The 19944-nt window shown below is 53.6% G+C and overlaps 5 protein-coding genes across 5 annotated transcripts; 1 reads left to right on the plus strand and 4 right to left on the minus strand.

Annotated features, from left to right (window-relative positions):
* Positions 1–437: 437 nt before the first annotated feature.
* N7482_000416 (40S ribosomal protein eS7) lies at positions 438–1433 on the minus strand (the record flags this gene model as incomplete). The annotated part of the gene is made up of 3 exons (XM_056682541.1): positions 438–801; positions 886–968; positions 1278–1433. The coding sequence occupies 3 exons, from the start codon at positions 1431–1433 to the stop codon at positions 438–440; spliced, it is 603 nt and encodes a 200-aa protein (XP_056546147.1).
* A 457-nt stretch (positions 1434–1890) lies between these two features.
* Positions 1891–2430, minus strand: N7482_000417 (uncharacterized protein; the record flags this gene model as incomplete). Its single annotated transcript, XM_056682542.1, has 1 exon — positions 1891–2430. One exon carries the CDS (start codon positions 2428–2430, stop codon positions 1891–1893), a length of 540 nt encoding a protein of 179 aa, XP_056546148.1.
* Positions 2431–12033: 9603 nt separating this feature from the next.
* On the minus strand, positions 12034–12305 carry N7482_000418 (uncharacterized protein; the record flags this gene model as incomplete). The annotated part of the gene is made up of 2 exons (XM_056682543.1): positions 12034–12192; positions 12216–12305. 2 exons carry the CDS (start codon positions 12303–12305, stop codon positions 12034–12036), a joined length of 249 nt encoding a protein of 82 aa, XP_056546149.1.
* Positions 12306–13296: 991 nt separating this feature from the next.
* Positions 13297–14897, minus strand: N7482_000419 (uncharacterized protein; the record flags this gene model as incomplete). Its single annotated transcript, XM_056682544.1, has 6 exons — positions 13297–13335; positions 13419–13796; positions 13862–13934; positions 14013–14075; positions 14129–14443; positions 14521–14897. 6 exons carry the CDS (start codon positions 14895–14897, stop codon positions 13297–13299), a joined length of 1245 nt encoding a protein of 414 aa, XP_056546150.1.
* Positions 14898–15299: 402 nt separating this feature from the next.
* On the plus strand, positions 15300–18304 carry N7482_000420 (putative phosphoketolase; the record flags this gene model as incomplete). Its single annotated transcript, XM_056682545.1, has 8 exons — positions 15300–15462; positions 15527–15601; positions 15678–15885; positions 15972–16124; positions 16175–16484; positions 16535–17155; positions 17220–18119; positions 18266–18304. 8 exons carry the CDS (start codon positions 15300–15302, stop codon positions 18302–18304), a joined length of 2469 nt encoding a protein of 822 aa, XP_056546151.1.
* Positions 18305–19944: the final 1640 nt, after the last annotated feature.

Raw genomic sequence — 19944 nt, forward strand, 5'->3', positions numbered from 1 at the left:
TATTTGTCCTACAGGTGAGATGAACTAGACAGAGAACTCGAAGCTCCCGTACTGATACTTCCGCATATCCAATCTCCGTTTCTCCGGGTAGGGACCACGCTTGTCCAGACTACAGTGTAGCAATTGAAAAGTCGGAAATAATCCATTGGAATGTTTATCACATATCCCATCCCATCCTCATTAAGAGAGAAACACGGCCCGAATGGTAAATTCAGCTCCGTCGCCTCGCGCAGAGAATTGAGAGCCGGAGGAATACAGAACCATGCACCAGTCATTGGGGGATAACATAACTTAAAGAAAACCCGTTAAATGCATTTTTTGGTCTTTCACCCATCATGCTCTCTGCTTGAATCTAGTGAGTTTCAGACCTAGAAACAAGCAATTCCCAAAATACACCGATATCTCCTCTTTTTCATCCCTCCCAACACAACACGTGCTTAGTACTCGGCGCCGCTCTGGGGGAACTCGAACACGACAGCACGGCCGGTCAACCGACGGTAGACCTCGCCGTAGGCATCGAGACGGTGGTCGACACCGCCCTTCTCCTTCTCGTCCAGGACAACCTTCAGGGTCTTGCTGCCGTCCTCCTTGGTGCGGATGCGCTTGCCGACAATCTCAACGGGGTAGACCAGGTCAGCGAGGATGTTGTCGTGGACAGCGGTCAGAGTGCGGGAACGGGGGCGCTTCTGGGTCTGGTTGGTGCGGGAGTTGACGGAGCGCTTGGGGCGGGACAGAATGCGGCGCTGAGCAACGAAGAGGACGTGGCGGTCAGAGAACTTCTTCTCCAGCTCGCGGGTGAGGCTAGTGAGAGAGAAAATGAATGTTAGTCCCACTATATTTCGACTCGCGGGGAGGCAATGCGTGATGCTCGGGGTGTCGTCTTACCGCTGCTGGATCTTGTGGAAGCCCTGCAGGAGAGGGACGGGGACGAAGACAACGATAGCCTTCTTGCCGTGGCCGACCTCGACCTGATAGCGAAGTTCATGTTAGAATTTCTGTTCAACCACAAGGTGCGCGCACACAAATGCAAAAAACAATGCGCTCCGGAGTCGACGTCGGCGAATTCTTTTGTCGGTGATCGTGTCCTGTCTCTTTCCACATTCATAGCGTCTTCTTCCATTCTGGCACGTTGTGCGACAATCAAAGTCGTAAATTGATGTATGGCCACAATGTCCATGATTTTCCCAGTTCCTGCACCGAAAGGATCACCGCACAAAAGAATTCGACCGGCGCAATTCCTGGAGGTTCTGATTGTCGGATGGAAGTGCAATTCTTACCTCACGGGCAGAGACGAACTGCAGGGGGCGAAGGGAGGCCTTCAGGTCCTGAGTGTTGCTCTCGAGGTCGAACAGAGCACCGGCGACGGCGGTCTCCAGCTCGGAGGGGTTCTGCCGAGAGGGCGAGTTGGTGGCAATCTTGTTGATGGCAGCCATGATTGCGAGCGACGGAGTGCTGCGAAGGTGCTGGGTTGAGGTCGGCGGAGGGAGTGGTTCTCGCAGTTCGAAGAGATGGTGAATTTGCTGTGGGATCGCCAAATTCGCTTAGAGTGCGCTAGTTCCAAATCAGGCTTAGCTCGCTTGTCTCTTTTTGGGCGCCTCGGGGGGTTCTGCGGTCCCGTGACGGGCCTGCCCTCAGCGGCCTGTGATTGGCTGCGGGCTCACGGCAAAAGATTTGGGGATTTAGAGATTTCGAGGTTTCGCGAAACGGGCGATTTACAAGTCTAACCAAGAGAAACTAAAGGACACATGGTAGGCCAGGGATATAAGCACAAGACAGGTGGTTGGGATGTTGTGTCTGGAGCAACACAAAGCGGACGCAAGAACATGGGGAGACGCCTATACCCTTGAAAATTGCAGGGTAACTTCAAAAGAGACATAGTACCGCTCCAACTCAACAAGCACAGCCCTCCTTGGCTGTCGCAGCACTTCGGTCCCCCAGATTCACCCGAGAGTCCTCTCCCGGTCGGCCTCCTAGCGCCGTCTGTCCAGCTCCTGCTGCCCCCCGGCCAGTCTTTAGACTGCTCTCCGGGATAGCGTTGGCAATGGCTGTGAAAACGTCCACAACATTGGTCCCGGTCTTCGCGCTAGTCTCGAAGAATAACAGCCCCTCCTCCTCTGCGTATGTACTCGCTTCCCGGGTCGATACTTTCCGAGCGTCGCCGGAAGTGGCATCCTGCTCCTCGGCCTCCTCGCCAGCTGCCTCATCTCCATCCGGTCCCGACGACTCAGACTCAACCCTAGGAGCGGCAGAAGCCCCTGACGCATCGCCACCGTCGTTGGTCAAGTCCAGCTTGTTTCCTACAAGGGCGATGACGATTCCGGGGCTAGCCTGGCGCTGCAGCTCAGCAACCCAGTGCTTCGCTTTTGTCAGCGACGACGGCTTTGTGACATCGTAAACGACAAGGGCGGCTTGGGCATTGCGGTAGTACATCGGTGCGAGCGAGGCAAAGCGTTCCTGGCCTGCTGTGTCCCAAATCTCAAACTTGATTGTACGCGTAGGAAGAGAGCATTTCTGGGTCAGGAAGGCAGCTGAAAAGATGACGTTAGCCCGCCGTATCACAGCCAGATAGAGACTTCAGAGAGAAGGACGGCCCATTAAAGACGTCTGCGCATTGTAACACCAAGCAAGGCTTCCATTGAAATGGAACGGTAGACAAGCAGGGAATAGCCGCTCTCCTTTTGGAGCTCAGAAGCTCATTGGGGGGAGGGAAGGGTCCTTACCGCCGATCGTTGGCTCTTTGTTCTCTTGGAAATCATTGTTGACGAACCGAAGGACAAGTGATGACTGCAAGCAAAGAAGAACTATCATCAGCTATCCAATCCAGTGTAACACGGTATGCGAACAAATGTACCTTGCCGACTGCGGCCTCACCTAGCAAGACCAGCTTGACGCTGCTGCTCGGCTTCGGCGCATTCGCTGAGTCGGACATAACTGTGGTGGAGACAGAGAGCTAATGTTGAAGCAGACCACGGATCAGGCCGTCTTGCAGGAAGCGACGCCAGTTCCAAGTAATCGGGCGATCAGGTAAAAACGGATGAGCTGGCAGGTTCCGCTGTAGTTGCGGCGGTGTGCGCAGGGGCCTTATATGCAGGTCTGAAACTGAGACACGAGTGTTGTGCTTGCTGGTATGAGGAGGAGGATGAGAGGAAGAAAGATGTTCTAATCTACGGGGGAAGCTGAGGGTGTTGAAAGCGGAGGTCGATGATGATGGCGGTTGCCCAAATCCGGCCTAGCGTGAACGTGCGGCCCAGCAGTCACGGGGTTGGGATATCCTATACTGAAGCAAAAGGAACCATAAATCTGCGTATTTTCTTCATAGATCATAACTTTTACTAATTTTGGTTCCAAACTTGGAATCTAGTCCTATATATCTTTCAACGTCATCCCCAGTTGAGACTTGTACGAGAGATGCCATTACTCGTCTTCTTCCGCCACGTTGCAAATGCGGCCCAAGTTGTCCTGCCCCGCTGGCTGATTTTCAGCCATGACTCAGGTGTCGAGATTGTTCGGAGTAAACAAATTGGCTGTAGAAGCATTTTTGAGTCACCATGTCTTCTGCTCTGGATATCAGACAACATTCAGAAGGGCAGGGATCCCCAATCTCACCGCCACAGGTAATGTATTTTCTACTATTAGCATTCATTAGTCGGTCAATGTTGAATTCAGGAAGACTTGCGGCAAGATTTTCACTAACGCTGCTTGTATTTGATCTCATAAAGCATGCAGCCCCGAGCAAGTGGCCCGGGACAGGTAATTTGCCCATTCTGGTTGCATCACAAAGGTTTCTTGCTCGAAGACAGTAGTTTTCGCGAAGATGACGACCTTGCTCGAATCATCTGCTTCTGAGCGTGGACTTGGCGCTGCATCATCCTTGCCTCGTTGGGAAGGGCCTTGTAGGCCTTTGTTTAGGCAGAACGAGACCAATTGGAACATAAGGTAATTGTGATTTCAAGTGATTACCCTAATGACTTCCGCTGTGTACAAAATTTTTGATATTCAATCCTAACCCGAGACATCCGTATTTGCACACAAAGATGTGATAGGGCTTCATTAATAATAATCCTATAATGATAAGGTCTCCTGCACTACCAGTTACTCGCGCGCCCATACTTTGATGATCTTCCATCCCAATAAATGATGTGCTTTGGATGTAAGCTTGGGTGCGACCCACGAGTGCGTCCTCTTCGAAGCAATTAGTATATTTGTCCGATTGGACAATACATTGAGTAGCATGGTTGTCAAATCGGGATTCGTACCTTCCTCATTCTTTGGCGTGGATATTCCACTATGTGAAGGGCTATAACCCACAGATTGGTATTCGTCTCAAGGTCAATTAGACTCACAATCCCCGCGTCCCCCAGAAGCCTGGCCTGTCTCTTGCTGGGATCAGGTCTCATTCATGCGTTCGAGAGCCTAGGCGTCGGAGCATTGCCTCAATCTTCCCCAGCTCCTCTTGTAACGCCTTTACTTCAGCAGACCTGGGCTAGGTTTTTCGAAGCGCAACCCTGATGGGAGTTGATTGGGGCCAGACACAATATAGAGACACAACACGTTTGCGTCTGAAATTGACTAGGGAAGATGGATTCGTTCTTCGCCGAGGGGCTTTGAGGTCGTCAGAGGCGGTATGATCTACCATACTCTCGGGTCCAAAGACCTTGCTGGCAATCCTCCACTTGAAGCAGTAGGGGCCACTTGGTTGCATTTGGGATGTCTATCCAATCATCCGCAGGGGCCCGTGTCATATGCGGCTTCAACTCTGACATATGTAGCCGTGTGACGCGAGTTTGTAAGAAAACACGACCCCACATCCGATCACAAACTCCGCTCAAGACTAGAATGAAAATTCAACATAAACTGCAGAACTGACCTCGAGTCTGTGAAATAGTGGATAAGGACTGGCTACGTGCTCGCAAATCTAGAGCTCGTTCCTGGCCTAGGTTGAAACTAGTGCCCAACGGATATGCGAGATGATGTCGGGCGCCAGCAAAGCAGCGAGACCCCCAGTCGGGCTCGGGGTCCATCTGCCGATGCATGAAAATGGGCCCGCATCGAAAATCAGACTGGCCGTTCCTGGCTCGGTGTCGGTCTCCAAGCGAATCTGCCCGACGCTCTGCTCATCCCGCCCGGTGCCTGTCCCGAGGGACCACGACAGTCGTTGGCCTACACGAACCGGTTCTAGGCTTTTGATGATCGGACTACTGTACGGTCTAGACCAAGGAAAGCGGACGCGGAAACTGAAAGACCAGCAGACGCTTACTTTTGTTTTCCCAGCTGCGCGCGGTATATTGTACAGGCGTCAACATTAAAATACACATACAATCACAAATACTAGTACAAAGAGAAGTCAAGGCCCAACGGTGCTTTGTGGGCCAAAAGAATCGAATCAGCAAAAACGTGCTATTGACCGCGAGGTCGAAGGTCTAGGTTCTTCTGGTATCAGCCCATGCATCCCATGCAACAAGTTCCGTCCCATCTATGCCATAACGCCGCAAGAGAAAAAAAATTCATAAATCAAGATCAGAGAGCCACGAGAACAACAGAAATGAACAGGACAACAAAAGGTACTTTTTTGAGAGATCGACCGGCGGTGTAGGATAGTAGTAGTCTCGGAGAAGTCGTATGGTGGCGGGAAGCGGCGGAGGGGCGGAGCAACAGAAGGGGTCGAGTAACCGAGAGAAAAAGCCGCGCATGCGAAGACAATGAAGTAAAAGTCGAAAGCAGCGTCGAAACCGAAAAGTCATGCAGAGAGAACAGTAATTAAAAAGGGTATATGAGATCGCGCAAGGCCGATGGCGAATAGACAAGCAGAGATATGACCGAAAAAAAGAGATCAACAAAGTGAAGTAGTGTTACAGGTGTCTGCATGAGCTGTTAGTTTGATGCCCAAGATGAGGCATGAGGCAGACCGTAACTCACCGACAGAGGAAAAAATAAAATCAAAAAAGAGGGCGAACTCCAAACGCAAGCGTCAACATGAAAAACTCCAACAGTCCGAGAGTGCGCCAGACAGAGTAAATCCCAAAGCGATTAAGGAGTATAGAACGAGGATCGAGGGTATCGTGGAGAGTGAGTTTATTTCGGAGGTGGTGGAGGGACGCCAGGCTTTTTTACGCCGGTTGTATCGTATGCGCCGCGACCCATGTTGCAAGCAGAGAGATCTCGGAGAATCATGTTGAGATCTACAGAGGCAATCATGGTTAGATAGGTTGTTTAGTCGAGAGGGAGTTGCAGCCAAGGAGGGGACTTGGAATGCGACGCGCAAGGTTCAAAGAAAATGAAGAACTTACCAGGTAAAAACAAACCACGAGCGGTTCTTATATAGTAATTCCTCGGCCAGGAAAATCACCAGAGGCAAACGAACTCCCAATCCACCCCCCCGGAGCGCACGAAAATAGAGGGGGGAAAAAAAGAAAATTGTCCTAGATGGGGACGGACGGCGCGGGCGGTGGGATGCAGGTGCAGTCGAGATCGGAAAGGCAATCCTTTTTATAGATGGCCACTGGAACAATGCGGGCGCCAGCAGAGTGTAGGGCAGGAATGTGATGACACAGACCCCGACAAATAAAAAGGGCTGGTATCGAGGCGCAAGAGACAAAGAGTGTCAGCGGCAAGAGGAAGTGTTCGACAGGTCGTCGGTCGTTGCTTTTTATTTGGTTTGTACCACGGCCAGATCGCAAATCGGAGGATCCCAGAAAACAAAGGCGAAAATCAAATCAAATTCTCAAAGTGATAAGCGCGAGGGTGGCTGCAGAATCAAGGCCATGAAATCGCGATCTGAACCAGCAAAACGGGCAGAAGGGATAATAAGGCCAGGCCGGCAAGGGAGACCCTGGCAAGGAGAAGTGCTTCGGAAGTTGGTCCGGTAGATCCGGTTGAAAACCAGCGCGACGTATCGCAAGGGAGGAGACAGGGCGGAAAGGGGAGGCGTTTATTTCCTTTTTCTCGCGCACAGGATTTGGCTTGGATGTCGATAGGATGGTCAGATAGTAGAATGCTTGGTAGGAGAGTAGAGGAGGATGGCGGAGGTGAGGTTTGGTCGACTCCGTTCAGAGGATGGTCAGATAATAAATAATCAAGAGATCCCTTAGGGGGGAAGAGGGAATTCATTGCGTAGATATAGGACGATGGGCTCTGGTGAAAGGGCCACTATGATCTTCCCTTCCTTTTTTCTATTTTCTATTTTTTTTTCTTTTACAAGGTTATTTTATTTTAATTTAATTTATTTAGTTTATTTAGTTTAGTTTTGTTTTTGGAAAAGGGAAAATCAAAAACCAATATACCGAAATTACCGAAAATAAAATAGGCAGAATCTGAATTTCCCTATTTTCCAATAATTTTATTGCCAATGAAATCATAAGCTTCTGAGCTCCATCCTTTCTTTGTGAAGGAGCGACTGTCCCGAGGGACAGGAACGCGACCAAGGCTCCCCCCCTTTCTACATTCAACGTCTGCTAATCGCAGTAGTGTTGCAGTAGCGCCAGGGCGATCGGGACCTGATTTTTGCTATCAATCAAAATCCAACAAATCCAACTACTCCAAACTCTGATCCATCACAATTGCATCTTGGATGCATCCAGTATATCCACTTTCCCCTGCCCCGGCCAGCCTCCGCCGCTTGGGTGGTGAGTATAAAGTAGAAAAGTACCATGCAGCGGGCTTTATTTTTATTTTCGCCTTCCCGGGCTCAACGTATCAACCCAGACTCAGACCCCGACGAATCCTCAACTAAAGGAAGCTAGGAACCGAATCTCCGGACAGCCCTTGTGCATAAGTGGAGAAGGGGGGGGGGAAGGAAACAGCCGCAGGAACCAAAAAACCGGATCCATCCGAGCTAGACATCGTCGCAACTTTCTCGCGTGGTCGGGCTCCATCGGACGAATCAGTTTTCTATAACCGTCCTAGCTACCCGAGGAGAGTTGAAGACTAACCTTTCCAGCCACACTAATGCCAGGGGTCAACAGGTCCCTGGGCGCTGACATATGATGCCTAGGTTTCTCATGCTCGGCGGATGAGGTATCATCCTATCATCCTATCATCCATCATCAATCATGCTCTCAACCATCCCCCGGCCAACCCTAAGCCAGCCTAACCAGCCGTACCCAACCTACCAGAAACGAGGTCACCTCATTCAGGCAATCAAGACCAGACATTCGGTCTCGCCAGGCGGTTCTCCGCGCAATCATGCTCTCTCTCTCTCGCCGACCGGAGGAGACTCAAAAATAATAAATCATGATTAATGTCGTTCGATGGCGTTCGAACTCATAACAAGGCTCTAGACGGGGTCGCTCTGTTTCGGGAAGTCCTGCTCTGGCCCTTCCAATCGCCATCTGTCGCCCTCGTCTTTGACTCCTTTCCGGAGAAGCCAGTGGCCAGCCCCCCCCCAAGTGGCATCGTGTCAGAGACATGCTCAACCCGCCGTGATTGCGGACCCCTACTTGTTTCTCTGAGTTCGCTGGCGCCCGAACACGGGCGTTTGGTCTCAGGGCTGCTCCGGCCTCCTATCACCGTGATGGACTGTTGGGCTGGTTTGTGGTAACCACCTGTGATTCCCAATCAGATTCCCCATTCGATGCTGTTCGGACGGGCTCCATCATAGGGGGTGCGCTGGGGTGCTCCAGGCGGCTCCGTTACGACGCGATGGGAAAGCCAAATGAGAAGGCTGCACCCACTCTCGGTCTTGGTTACGTATGAACATTCTTTTCGCCTTCTAGCTTTTCTAGTCTCCCGGGGGCTTGGTTCCCGCTGGAATGTCCGGAGTACACAGTACATCTCTCCGTACACGATTGGGTCATCCGGACGGTCCATTCGCTCCACCTTTGTGGACTCCGTACCTCTGGTACCGCAGCGCTGGCACCGTCCCTGGTTCCCTGGTTAAATTCTGTACTTTGGAAACATTCTGGACTCCTTCTCGCCTCCACCGACACTGCAGACAGTTGCACCCTGGCTCCACCCCCCATAATCTCCTATTAAGCGTACAGAGTACGGAGTACTCCCAGAGGCTAGCTCTCTTGCGTCAGCTCCGGCATTTCGCCACACTGGAGCCGCGCGAGTGGCTCCGGTTTCTCCATCCAGCCACAACCTCATCCTGACGCGACCGGTGATTAATGGTGTATTATTATAGGTTCCCCCCGTTTGACAGGCCCAGGGTGCCCCCAACAACCCCGGCTCCATTGGTTCGTCAGCGTGTTTCAGCCCGTGTCCCAGCGCGGAGTGAAATAGGGGGAAGGAATGGCCACGTTCGACCAACGATCAACTCGACGACTCTCCTCCGGAACGACCTAGTGATTATCGGGTTCAATCCTGGCGTTTCTCATATAGAAAATCGAGCCTGGAGATCGACCGCGGGATATCTTCCGGGGCCGTTAGCATTGGCGAGATCGAGAAGAGAAACGAAACACGGCTGGTGAAACTTCGGCTCCACGTCTATTCGGGTCTATCGTCGATGATCCCACTCTTGGGGCGCGATGGTGCGCAACTCGTGTCCCTCCAGACAGCCCTCCTTCCCCCAGCGCCAGGTCCTATTCGCGGTTTCTGGGACCACCTGAGCGGGCAACTGACGATGATCCCCATCCCGAGGTGGGGAGGGGGCGCGGTAGCGAAAGCCCCAAATAATGGAACCTCACGGTATTTACATTTACACACTAGCTCGACTTCAACTGCCCGATTCGGACGGAGGACTGGGCTCGGCGAGCCCACGTTGCTTCGCCGGGGCATTACCACCCAAAAAAGGAGGCGGGATTGACAGTCAACCGAGCTTCCTTTTCTTTCCCTGGTGGACCCGGCAACTGGCCCCATTACGTCGGGAAGACCCCTTTCTCTTACAGCTAGAATGACGCTAGAAACGGGAGAAAGACTGCGTGGGACCAGGCAGTCTTCTATCGCCTCCGCGGAGGATGACGATTGGATCAAATGGGGGGTTTCTTGGCCCCGGTGGATGTCCGTCCGCGCGGGTCGCGGCCTCCGTCTTCCCCGTTGATTAATTAAGTTCTGGGAGCATGAGTCCTCCGTATCGTGTGCCGTCCCTCTGGGACGGGAGCATCAACGGTCAGCACCAGGAACTGGATACTACCTCCTGTGGGGGCCCGGAGCTTGTACGCAGGATAGAGCAGGATCGAATCGTGTCTGCCCCTAGCAATCGAGGCTGTCCGGACTTTCCAATCAGGTCCCCATCCAGGACTGTGGTTCTGTTGCCTCTTCCCGAGCCGGACCCAGTCGGATCAGCTCGCCACATCGGGTTCCTGAACGACGCGTCTCCAGACTGCGGCTGGATGCATTAGTTCTCCCGTGGAAACAAGGTTTAGCCGGCATGAACGCTGCTTGGTTCCCTCGGCTAGAGGATGCAAAGTTTGGTACGCTGTTCCAGATAGCCGTCCACGGAATGGCCTTCGTCGACACCATAGTCCAACACTAGTGCCGTCAATATTGAATGTGATCGCCCGCCATCGTACATATGGCGCCTGTACCCCGTCCTGCTCCATCCACTCTCTCCCATCATGCGGCTGCACGGAGGGTATCGCTGCAGGACACTGCATCTGCCGCATCGTCCAAGTACCGTGCTCACCTGCAGCGCACAGGGTGGCGCGACGGAGCAGGGGTCGGGGGGAAACTGTATCGCGGAAGAACCCGACCGCCTTGATTTGCACCATCTCCAACCGCCTTGCACGATCACCTCCACGGGGAGCCGAGCCTGGTTGGCCCATCGAATTTTTCCCAAAATACCGTAGCTACCGTTTCGTCCTCCCTCCGGAGTGTACTCCGTATTCCGTCCAATGTACACCGTAGGCGGGATTCCCTGCCAGTTCTTTGTTACCCGCTCGACAGCCGATGTGTCGCTCAAAACTATGGCAGCTGAGTCCGTGGTGGCCTAGCCCGTCCATGCTGATGAATCCCATGTCTGCGTGATCCCAGCATCAGGATAGGGCAGGTCTCAAGCCGCATGGCGTGTGCTAGGGCTACGCGGGACCCAAGCCGGCCGATCTTAGTGTTTCAGGGCAGGCGAGCAGGACTTTCCTGGACTGGGCTCCATGCAGAGAAGCCTTCTGGAACAAAGTGGAAATGATCCTTGCCACCCAATACGGAAAAAGGGTTAGCTACGGGCTCCTCACAAGAACTCCGGTAATGGACGTATATCCACCCGTGGGGCTCCAGTTGGGTCTGGAGCGTACAATGTTCCGTCGCAGGCCGGACTCCGTGGACCGATGGACTGTAGTGACACCAGTTCCTATACAGAATACTTCCGGCGTATGAGGTGGCTACAGTACGGAGTAGATGATGGACGACACTTGCAGCTCGTGCCAAGGAGTTGGCTGCTTTCAACCGAGATTCTGGACCTCGTGATCTGTGGCTCTCTATCATGGCCGATCCCAGGCCCTACGATCCCAGCATACTGGGAAACTTCGCATCCAATGATCCACGATGCATCCATGGAAGCCGAGCCGAGACTACGAATCGGCTCCCTGCTGGGCCCGGGCCCCTAGGAAAATGCTCTATCAACCCCAAGGGGATTTCAATCCGTTCCCGCCGCTTCTTTGTGGTACGGCGATCCAGATCAGCCGTCGTCGGAAGACCGCACCAGCCGGAAGACATCCAGAAGGCCCGGGTGGAGAGGCGGGTACGTCGCCAATTTTGGGAACGACAGCCTCAACCTCAACCTCAACCTCAACCTTGCTCTATCTCCTCCCTAGCCGACAATTGATTGTCTCGCAGGTGACATGATAAGAGGATCCCCCAGGGGAAAATAAACGAAAGAAAAGAAATACGCAGAGGGTCGACTACTCCACGGCCCCAGTATCCAGCGCGTCGGGAACGATCCGCATCCTTTCCCTCCCTGCCGGGTCAACCACCCCTGGCGCGATGTGCATGCGCGAGGATGTGCATGCGCGAGGATGTGCGAGGATGTGCGCGGTGCATCATGCCCGCCATCTCCCACACCACCTTCGCAGCTTCTCTCTGCGCACACTCGATGAGCCTGGGAAGCACGGGGCCGACTCTTTCAGACGGATCGAGCCATACACAGTACAATGCGGATACTCTTCACGCCACTGCGCCCCCACTGGGGACCTCCCTGGGGCCCGGCTTCTCAAGCTGCCCTTCCGCGGCCAGTCGAGGGCCAATAGCTAGGAGTTCCCGCCAGTCTAGTGCCCACCAGTGGAGATCTGCTTTTTGAGATGGCAGCTGCGAGGTTGGGAGCCCCTGGAATCCCAAAAAAAAGATACGTTGACTCCCGACGTCGAGCCCAGAGCCGAGCTCATCACCCGATCATTCAGATCGCCTAGATCAACCCGGTACTTGGTTCCCTGCACCATGACACACGCTGCCGTACAAAGCACGACACTTGTGACGGTGCAGTGTCGATCGCGGTGGCGTCCTCTCCGTACTTTGTGCGCCCCTATTGCGCGGCCACTGGGCTTTGCTTTGACATGCATCACCCGATCAATCAACTACTGCATCGGGCAGTGTGCTTCTTGTCCATCTTGTCCAGGTGCACAGCGTACACAGAGGTCAGATCAGATGCAATCTACACGTCCCACGGTGTAACTCTCATTCAACCTCGGATCCGGGGCTCAAGAATCGTGCAGATCGGCCCTCCTGCACCCTCAGACCCGACCGATCGTCTCCATTCCTTACAGACACATAAAGTACTGCCTACAGTACTTTTTTCCCCCGATCGTGATCCAACGCAAAACCCCCCCCCCCCTTCCCCCCTTCCCGCATCGTGCATGACACTAGAGGATCACCCAATCTACTCTAACTTCTGGGGATCGGGATTCCGGGATTCCCCCCGATGCAAGCTGTCCAATCCAGCAGCCCGGGCCACCGTGATGCATCACATCATTCCGCTTTTCTTTTCTGGGACCCAATCCCAAAAAGCCACGGCTTCGCCGACCGCCTGGATCTTCCTTTGTGTGGGTGGATGAGGTGGAAGGTTGGGAAGTGTGGCGCCGCTGGTATGCAGTAACCCTGTTCGCCGCAGAGGGCGGGAATGACAAGGATTGGGATTGCAAATGCGCGCGTTCGTAAAGCATTATCCAAAACCTAATCGGGCCACTACGCGATTCAGTCTCGACGCGTTGCGCCTTATTCAACTAAGTTGTCATTTGTCAAACCAGTGGCAGTCGGGTCTCGTTGTCATCGGTCCCTGTTCCGCTCATCCGCCATCTATCACATTTGGATTTTGATCACATCTGGATTTGGAATTATGGAGAGCAGCAGTTGTCATTGTGTCCCGTGGCTAGGCTAGCCTGGTCTAGAGTCCTAGTCCTCTCTGTCCACACCGTCCGGCCAACTTGACTGCTCTCAAGACCGCGAGCACACGGTGCGGTATGCCATTTCAAACTGGGAGGAATCGTCAGCCTTCAGCTTCGCAAAAAAACTCGCCCCCTCCCCCCCCCCCCGGCCACTCAATGCCAAGAACTCACCTGTTCATTGGTCTGGCAGATGAGCACTCGGGGCCCCTTGCCGGCGCCCTTGGAAATGTCAATCACGGTCTGATTATCTTCCGGCCCCTTGTCATTCGCTTCCGTGTCGATCGCCATGCCCAGGCTCTGGCATTTCTCCACCAACGTCCGCCGCAACATCGCGCTCTTCTCGCCGATGCCGCCCGCGAAGACCAGCGCGTCCACTTGCCCGTCTAGCTTCACGTAGTAGTTCCCAATGTACCCCAGGATACGGTCCACGAGGATATCAAAGGCAAGCTGGTGGGCCTCCGAGGGTGGGTTCTCGACTGCGATCTGGGAAAAATCGGTAGTGCCGGTCAGGGCCTTCCACCCGGATTGCTTGTTGAGGATTTCCTCGGCCTGTACCATTGGAGTGCGAGGGTCAGCCATTGCCTTTCAAGTGCCGGGCTCCGAATGTCCATTACCGTGCTAATGTGCATTTCCTTGGTGCTTGCGGGGCTCAGTTTACCGGCCTCGCTGGTATAGTGGAATACCAAGCTATTTCCGGGATGTCGATTAGCATCATCTTCATCTCTATAATCATCCCCACGAGCTCCCGATTTAATGCGGACTCACGAAGGATCAATATCGCCGCTGCGTGTTGCGCCAGGCAATCCTGCCAGTGGAGTCAGGCCCATCCTAGCAGGTGCGTCAGCAGAACAATTCGATCCACGAGAAAAGGAACCGCGCACGAAGTATCGACAGATTTGCCTTCCTTGATTGCACATATCGAGGCTCCGCTTCCGATATGCATCACGATCAGGTTGGTCTGCTCTTGAGATGTACCCAGGAATTGCGCAACCGAGCGTGTAATGAACGAGTAACTGATTCCGTGGAATCCATACTTCCGTAACCCGTTTGCCTTGGCGATCTGCTGGTTAATAGGGTATGTTCTCACATAAACGGGCAGAGTGTGGTGGAAAGCCGAGTCAAAGAAGGTGATGCTCGTCACACTTGGGAGCTCTTTCCTGCAGAGGCGAACAATCTCCAGAGCAGAGAAATTATGTCTAATGCAATCCGCTCCGTCAGTCTGATATGGCCCTATTTCCACCACGTAGCACGAAGTTTAGACGTTCACACATACAATGGCGCCAGGTCTTCTAGTGCTTCCAGATGATGAAGGGTCTCGTCGTTGATCTCCACTGCCTCACGGTAGTCTCCGCCGTGCACCACTCGGTGGCAGATGTAAGCTAGATCGCGGTCACTGGCGACCTCGGAGAGCTCGGGATCGCGGAAGCAGCGCTGCAGAAGATATTGGAACGCAGCCTGAGGGGTCCTGAACTGCTCCTGCAGCTCCTCCTTGATTTTCACCGGGCCACGCCGGTACTTCAGCGTGGGTGGGGGCGCGGTGATGCCCGAGACCTGCGCATCGGCGATAGCTTGCGGGGGGTTCGCGAAAGTATAGAACGTGACTTTGACAGACGAGGAGCCGGCGTTGACGGCCAGGATGTATCTCCCCATAGCGATCGCAGAACCCGGCGGTTGGTTCTATCGAGAGAAGGTTGAGTTCCGTCGGTTGCGCCTATGATTCAGCGCTCGCCCTCCGGATTTCTTCGCGAGTGATGTGATGTCAGGGTGAGGTGAACGGCACGGAGTGTGACGTCGCTGACGTCGAGAACAGGGCGGATAAAAGGTACCCCTGCTGGACGATGGGGAGATCCACGGCATGACCCATTAATTTGATAATCCCCTGGTGTCAGCGATAATCTTTTATTTTCTCTGTGTTCTCGTTGCCGAATTCTCTCACATCGATTGTCCCCGTTGCAAACGCCGTTGACCCCCCGCTACCGTGCTGATCATCCGCCGCCACGACCTTCCAATTCCAATACCTTGCCAACTACAACTTTGACTGAGGTGCAAATCATGCCTGGAGAAGTGATCGACCGGCCGAATCCGCAGCCACTGCCGTCGCATTTGCCAGAATATCTGGAGCAATTGCCGATCAAGCTTTCTCATGAGACCTTGGACCAGAAGGCCTGCGATGCCTTGTTCAAATTTCGGAGGGCGGCGTCCTATATCGCTGCCGGTATGTAGACCCGGCTGTTGAGAAGCTCGAATGCGAGTTATCGCATATCGCTAACTTGTCAAAGCGATGATTTTCCTTCGGAAAAACACATTACTGAAAAAAGAGCTTGATTTTGATGACATTAAGCCAAGGCTGCTGGGTAGGTGTACCTCCTCCGAGCATATATATATGTAGTCCCCGATTGACATCCAAATATGCTCATACTTGTCTTGCAGGTCACTGGGGAACTTGCCCCGGGCTCATCCTGGTCTATTCCCACCTCAACTATCTTATTCGAACCAAAAATCTTGACATGCTGTATGTGGTTGGTCCCGGACATGGGGCGCCTGCTCTCCTAGCGTCGCTGTGGCTCGAAGGCTCAATGGAGAGGTTCTACCCACATTACTCTCGCGATGGAAATGGTCTCCACCAATTGATTTCAACGTTTAGCACCACTGCTGGATTGCCCAGGCGAGTTATAGTTATTCCGCTCACATTTTTCTTTCTATCGTGCTAACTGTTTTTCTTAGCCACATTAACGCCGAGACTCCCGGAGCCATTCACGAAGGCGGAGAGCTGGGATATGCTCTGGCCGTATCGTTCGGTGCGGTGATGGATAACCCCGATCTCATTGTGACCTGCATAATTGGTGATGGAGAGGCTGAGTCTGGTCCAACTGCCACGTTTGTCCCTCTTCCCTGATGCCTCCCACCGCAATTCTGACGGTCACTAGCTCCTGGCACGCAATCAAGTACCTCGATCCGCAAGAGTCCGGTGCCGTCCTTCCGATTCTCCATCTCAATGGCTTCAAGATTAGCGAGCGCACGATTTTCGGCTGCATGGACCACAAGGAGCTTGCAGCCTTGTTCACTGGATACGGGTACCAGGTTCGCTTTGTGGAAGACATCAACGATATCGATACCGATCTCCACTACTCCTTGGCATGGGCCGTGGAAGAGATCCACAAAATCCAGAAGGCAGCTCGTTCTGGGAATCCAATTGTCAAGCCCAGTTGGCCAATGCTGATCCTGCGGACTCCCAAGGTAAGCTAAACGAACAATGATGTCTTCGACATGCTAATTGGGTTATCTAGGGGTGGTCCGGACCAAAACAACTCCACGGTGAATTCATCGAAGGCTCCTTCCACTCACATCAAGTACCATTGCCCAAAGCCAAGACTGACAAGGAGCAACTGGCCCTGTTGCAGAAATGGCTTTCGGACTATAAGCCAGAGGAGCTGTTCACAGAAAAGGGAGATATCATCGATGAGATCAAGTCCGTGATTCCAACAGACAATGAGAAAAAGCTGGGTCAGCGCGCTGAAGCATATAAGAACTATGTGCCGCCGAAGCTACCAGACTGGAAGAAGTGCTGTGCGAAGAAGGGAGGACAGGAAAGCGCCATGAAGGCAATCGCACGGCTGATCGACGAGGTCTTCAAGGAGAATCCGAACAGCGTGCGGCTGTTCAGCCCAGATGAGCTGGAGAGTAATAAGTTGGATGCGGTCTTGGACAATACCAACCGAAACTTCCAGTGGGACGAGTTTGCCAACGCCCGTGGGGGTCGTGTCATTGAGGTGCTGAGTGAGCATATGTGCCAGGGCTTCCTGCAGGGGTACACTCTGACTGGCCGCGTGGGTATTTTCCCATCGTATGAGAGTTTCCTTGGCATCATCCATACCATGATGGTGCAGTATGCCAAGTTCATTAAGATGGTGAGTCTTTCTTCCACTATAACCTGATTTCTTGGCTCATCCAGGGTATTTCCCTTTGCATCAGGCTCGTGAAACCAACTGGCACAGCCCTGTTAGCAGTATCAATTACATCGAAACCAGCACCTGGGCTCGTCAGGAGCACAATGGCTTCTCTCACCAGAATCCTTCCTTCATCGGATCAGTGCTGAAGCTGAAGCCCAATGCTGCCCGTGTGTATCTCCCACCAGATGCAAACACATTCTTGACAACGGTGCATCACTGCTTGAAGTCGAAGAATTACATCAACTTAATGGTGGGCTCGAAGCAGCCGACCCCGGTCTACCTTGATGCGGAGGAAGCAGAGAACCACTGTCGCGCCGGCGCGTCGGTCTGGAAATTCTGCAGCACTGACGATGGACTGGACCCGGACGTGGTGCTGGTGGGCATTGGCGTCGAGCTGATGTTCGAGGTAATCCAAGCGGCGGCAATTCTGCGCCAGCGCGCGCCGGCCATGCGCGTACGCGTTGTGAATGTGACCGACTTGCTCATTCTCGAGAACGAGGGTCATCATCCGCACGCCTTGTCCACCGAGGAGTTCGATAATCTGTTTACTGCCGACCGACCCATCCACATCAACTACCATGGCTACCCCGTGGAATTGCAAGGGTTGCTCTTCGGCCGCCCGCGTCTCGACCGCGTGTCCATTGCTGGGTACATAGAGGAAGGAAGCACTACCACGCCCTTTGATATGATGCTCGTCAATCGCACATCGCGCTTCCATATCGCCCAGGCAGCTGTTCGCGGGGCGGCAAAGCGTAATGAGAGGATCCGGATTCGTCAGCAGGAGCTGGACTCCGAGCTAGGCCACAACATTGTCGAGACGAGGAAATACATCATCGCCAACCAGAAGGGTCAGTACTCGGCAATCTTGTCCGAGTCTCGAGTATCGTGCAACGCTGATGTGGCTCCCAGATCCTGCCGACATGTACGACATGCCGAACTTCTCGTAAATATCATTCGGGCCAGGATAGCCTCCAAGGTCCTTCGCGAGGAGCTGACGGTCGCTGGAATTTGCAGAGGTAGTTTGTCTAAAATAAACTGCTCGCGTTCAATCGCATACCGATCTTGTAGCTGCATCCATCCAACACCATGGCCGAGTCCGTGGAGTAGCAAAGGCCGAGAGCCACCGGGTGGATCGTGCAGAAGCCAACACAACCGCGTACACTGCGAATCGCAGCGTCCTCAGCTGCCGACCGCGTCAATGTAAACGAGCAAGGGCCATACCGCTAGTGGGTCCGAGGGCGCGTCGCAATGCGTCCACCCAACCGGAACAACCGCCGAGGGCTAGATTGATCCTTGGGCCGCCCAAAGGAAGACCCTGTGCCTTGTCGGTCGGCATAACGATGTTGAGTTTCCAGGACGAAGCGGCCAGTATATTTGGAAATTGGGCGTGGTGAGCATCTGTGCGCCTTGACAAGTGGGGGTTGCAATCATAGCAGCCTGCTGCGGTTTCCCCCCGCATATCCAGGCAGAAAGAGTAAAAACCCTAGCATCAAATCTCCAGTGTGTATAGTCTCAAACATTGATGCCACGGGATATCATTGATGGCATAGCACTGAGGCTTCGTCGCGGCCCCGAATTCAGGCGTCCCCGCAACCACAAACCCCCCACGTCGGCCCCGCGTCAGAAACTGGTCGTGAGGGGTTAAGAGGACTTGCTGCAAAGATGCCATGACAGGAGCCCGTACAGTATACTCCGTATGCAATGCCGAATGGTCCCGCCGTATCCTGCTCGGTAGTGACCGCGCGGCACGTCTGGCCCTTGCCAGACACAAGAGGGCTGAGTAAGGTAGGGCGGATTGTGCTGGTTGGATAGATGCCTCAACGGGGCGAAGTCTAACTTTGATAATTTGCGCTGATGCGATCCCATAGGCCCTAGCTGCCAATTCGCAGCGCTTTCCCCCCGGGCGATATGCTTCGGCGACGGACTCTCCATGGGTGGGGCGTCGGCTCGGAGATGAGGGCTGGCGAGTGGCTCGCCAGGGCTCAGCAGCGCCAACCACTGCACCGCACCGCCTCGGGGCTAAACCCAACAGGGACTATCTTGCGAGGTCCAAGCTTCCCCGTCGCAGCGGACATGTCGTTCGGCCCGAATTCCTATCAGATCTGGCACGTTTCGCATGGTGCCTGGCCTTTGATGTCATCTTCCGTAAGACACAATGGCAATGCTGTGTGAAACCCGCCGTTGTTGTGAGGCGCCCCCACTTATTCAGGCTTTTCTCGCCCGCCTATTTGCTAGCCGGACAGGGACAAGATGCTCGTTGGCCGTCGGACCTGGTTTTTTCTCCGACATACGGACGTTGCGTAAACCCGGTAGGGCTTGCGAGTCTAAGAGAGTCTGATAGAGAGTGAGAGTGGGACGGTCAAAACTTGTCCCCATGGCTTTCTCCCACCTCGCACTCTGTTCTATCCTTGAGCGCTAGCGCTGATGCTCCGCCTCTTCCTGTTTCGGTCTGATATGTATATTTTTCTCTTGAATTGCAAGGCTGCCGCCTCTCGTTTTCGTCAAAAATATCTTACTCCATAATCCTGAAGCCTGATTTCTGGTTGACTTACTATCTCCGACCCGACGACTCCAACCGCCATTGCACGGCCCTTATCTATTTACTGTTATATAGCCTCATCGGTTTTTCGCATCCTGTCCAAGGTATACCCGCATCGCCTACGCACAAGACTTTCTTCCCCCTTGTCGTTCTCTTTGGATTCATTTGCCGACCTGCACCACATTTCGTGTCGACTTTCGAGCCCAAC

The sequence above is a fragment of the Penicillium canariense genome (assembly GCF_028826845.1).
Source record: "Penicillium canariense strain IBT 26290 chromosome Unknown utg000001l_segment0_segment0, whole genome shotgun sequence".
Taxonomy (NCBI): Eukaryota; Fungi; Ascomycota; class Eurotiomycetes; order Eurotiales; family Aspergillaceae; genus Penicillium; species Penicillium canariense.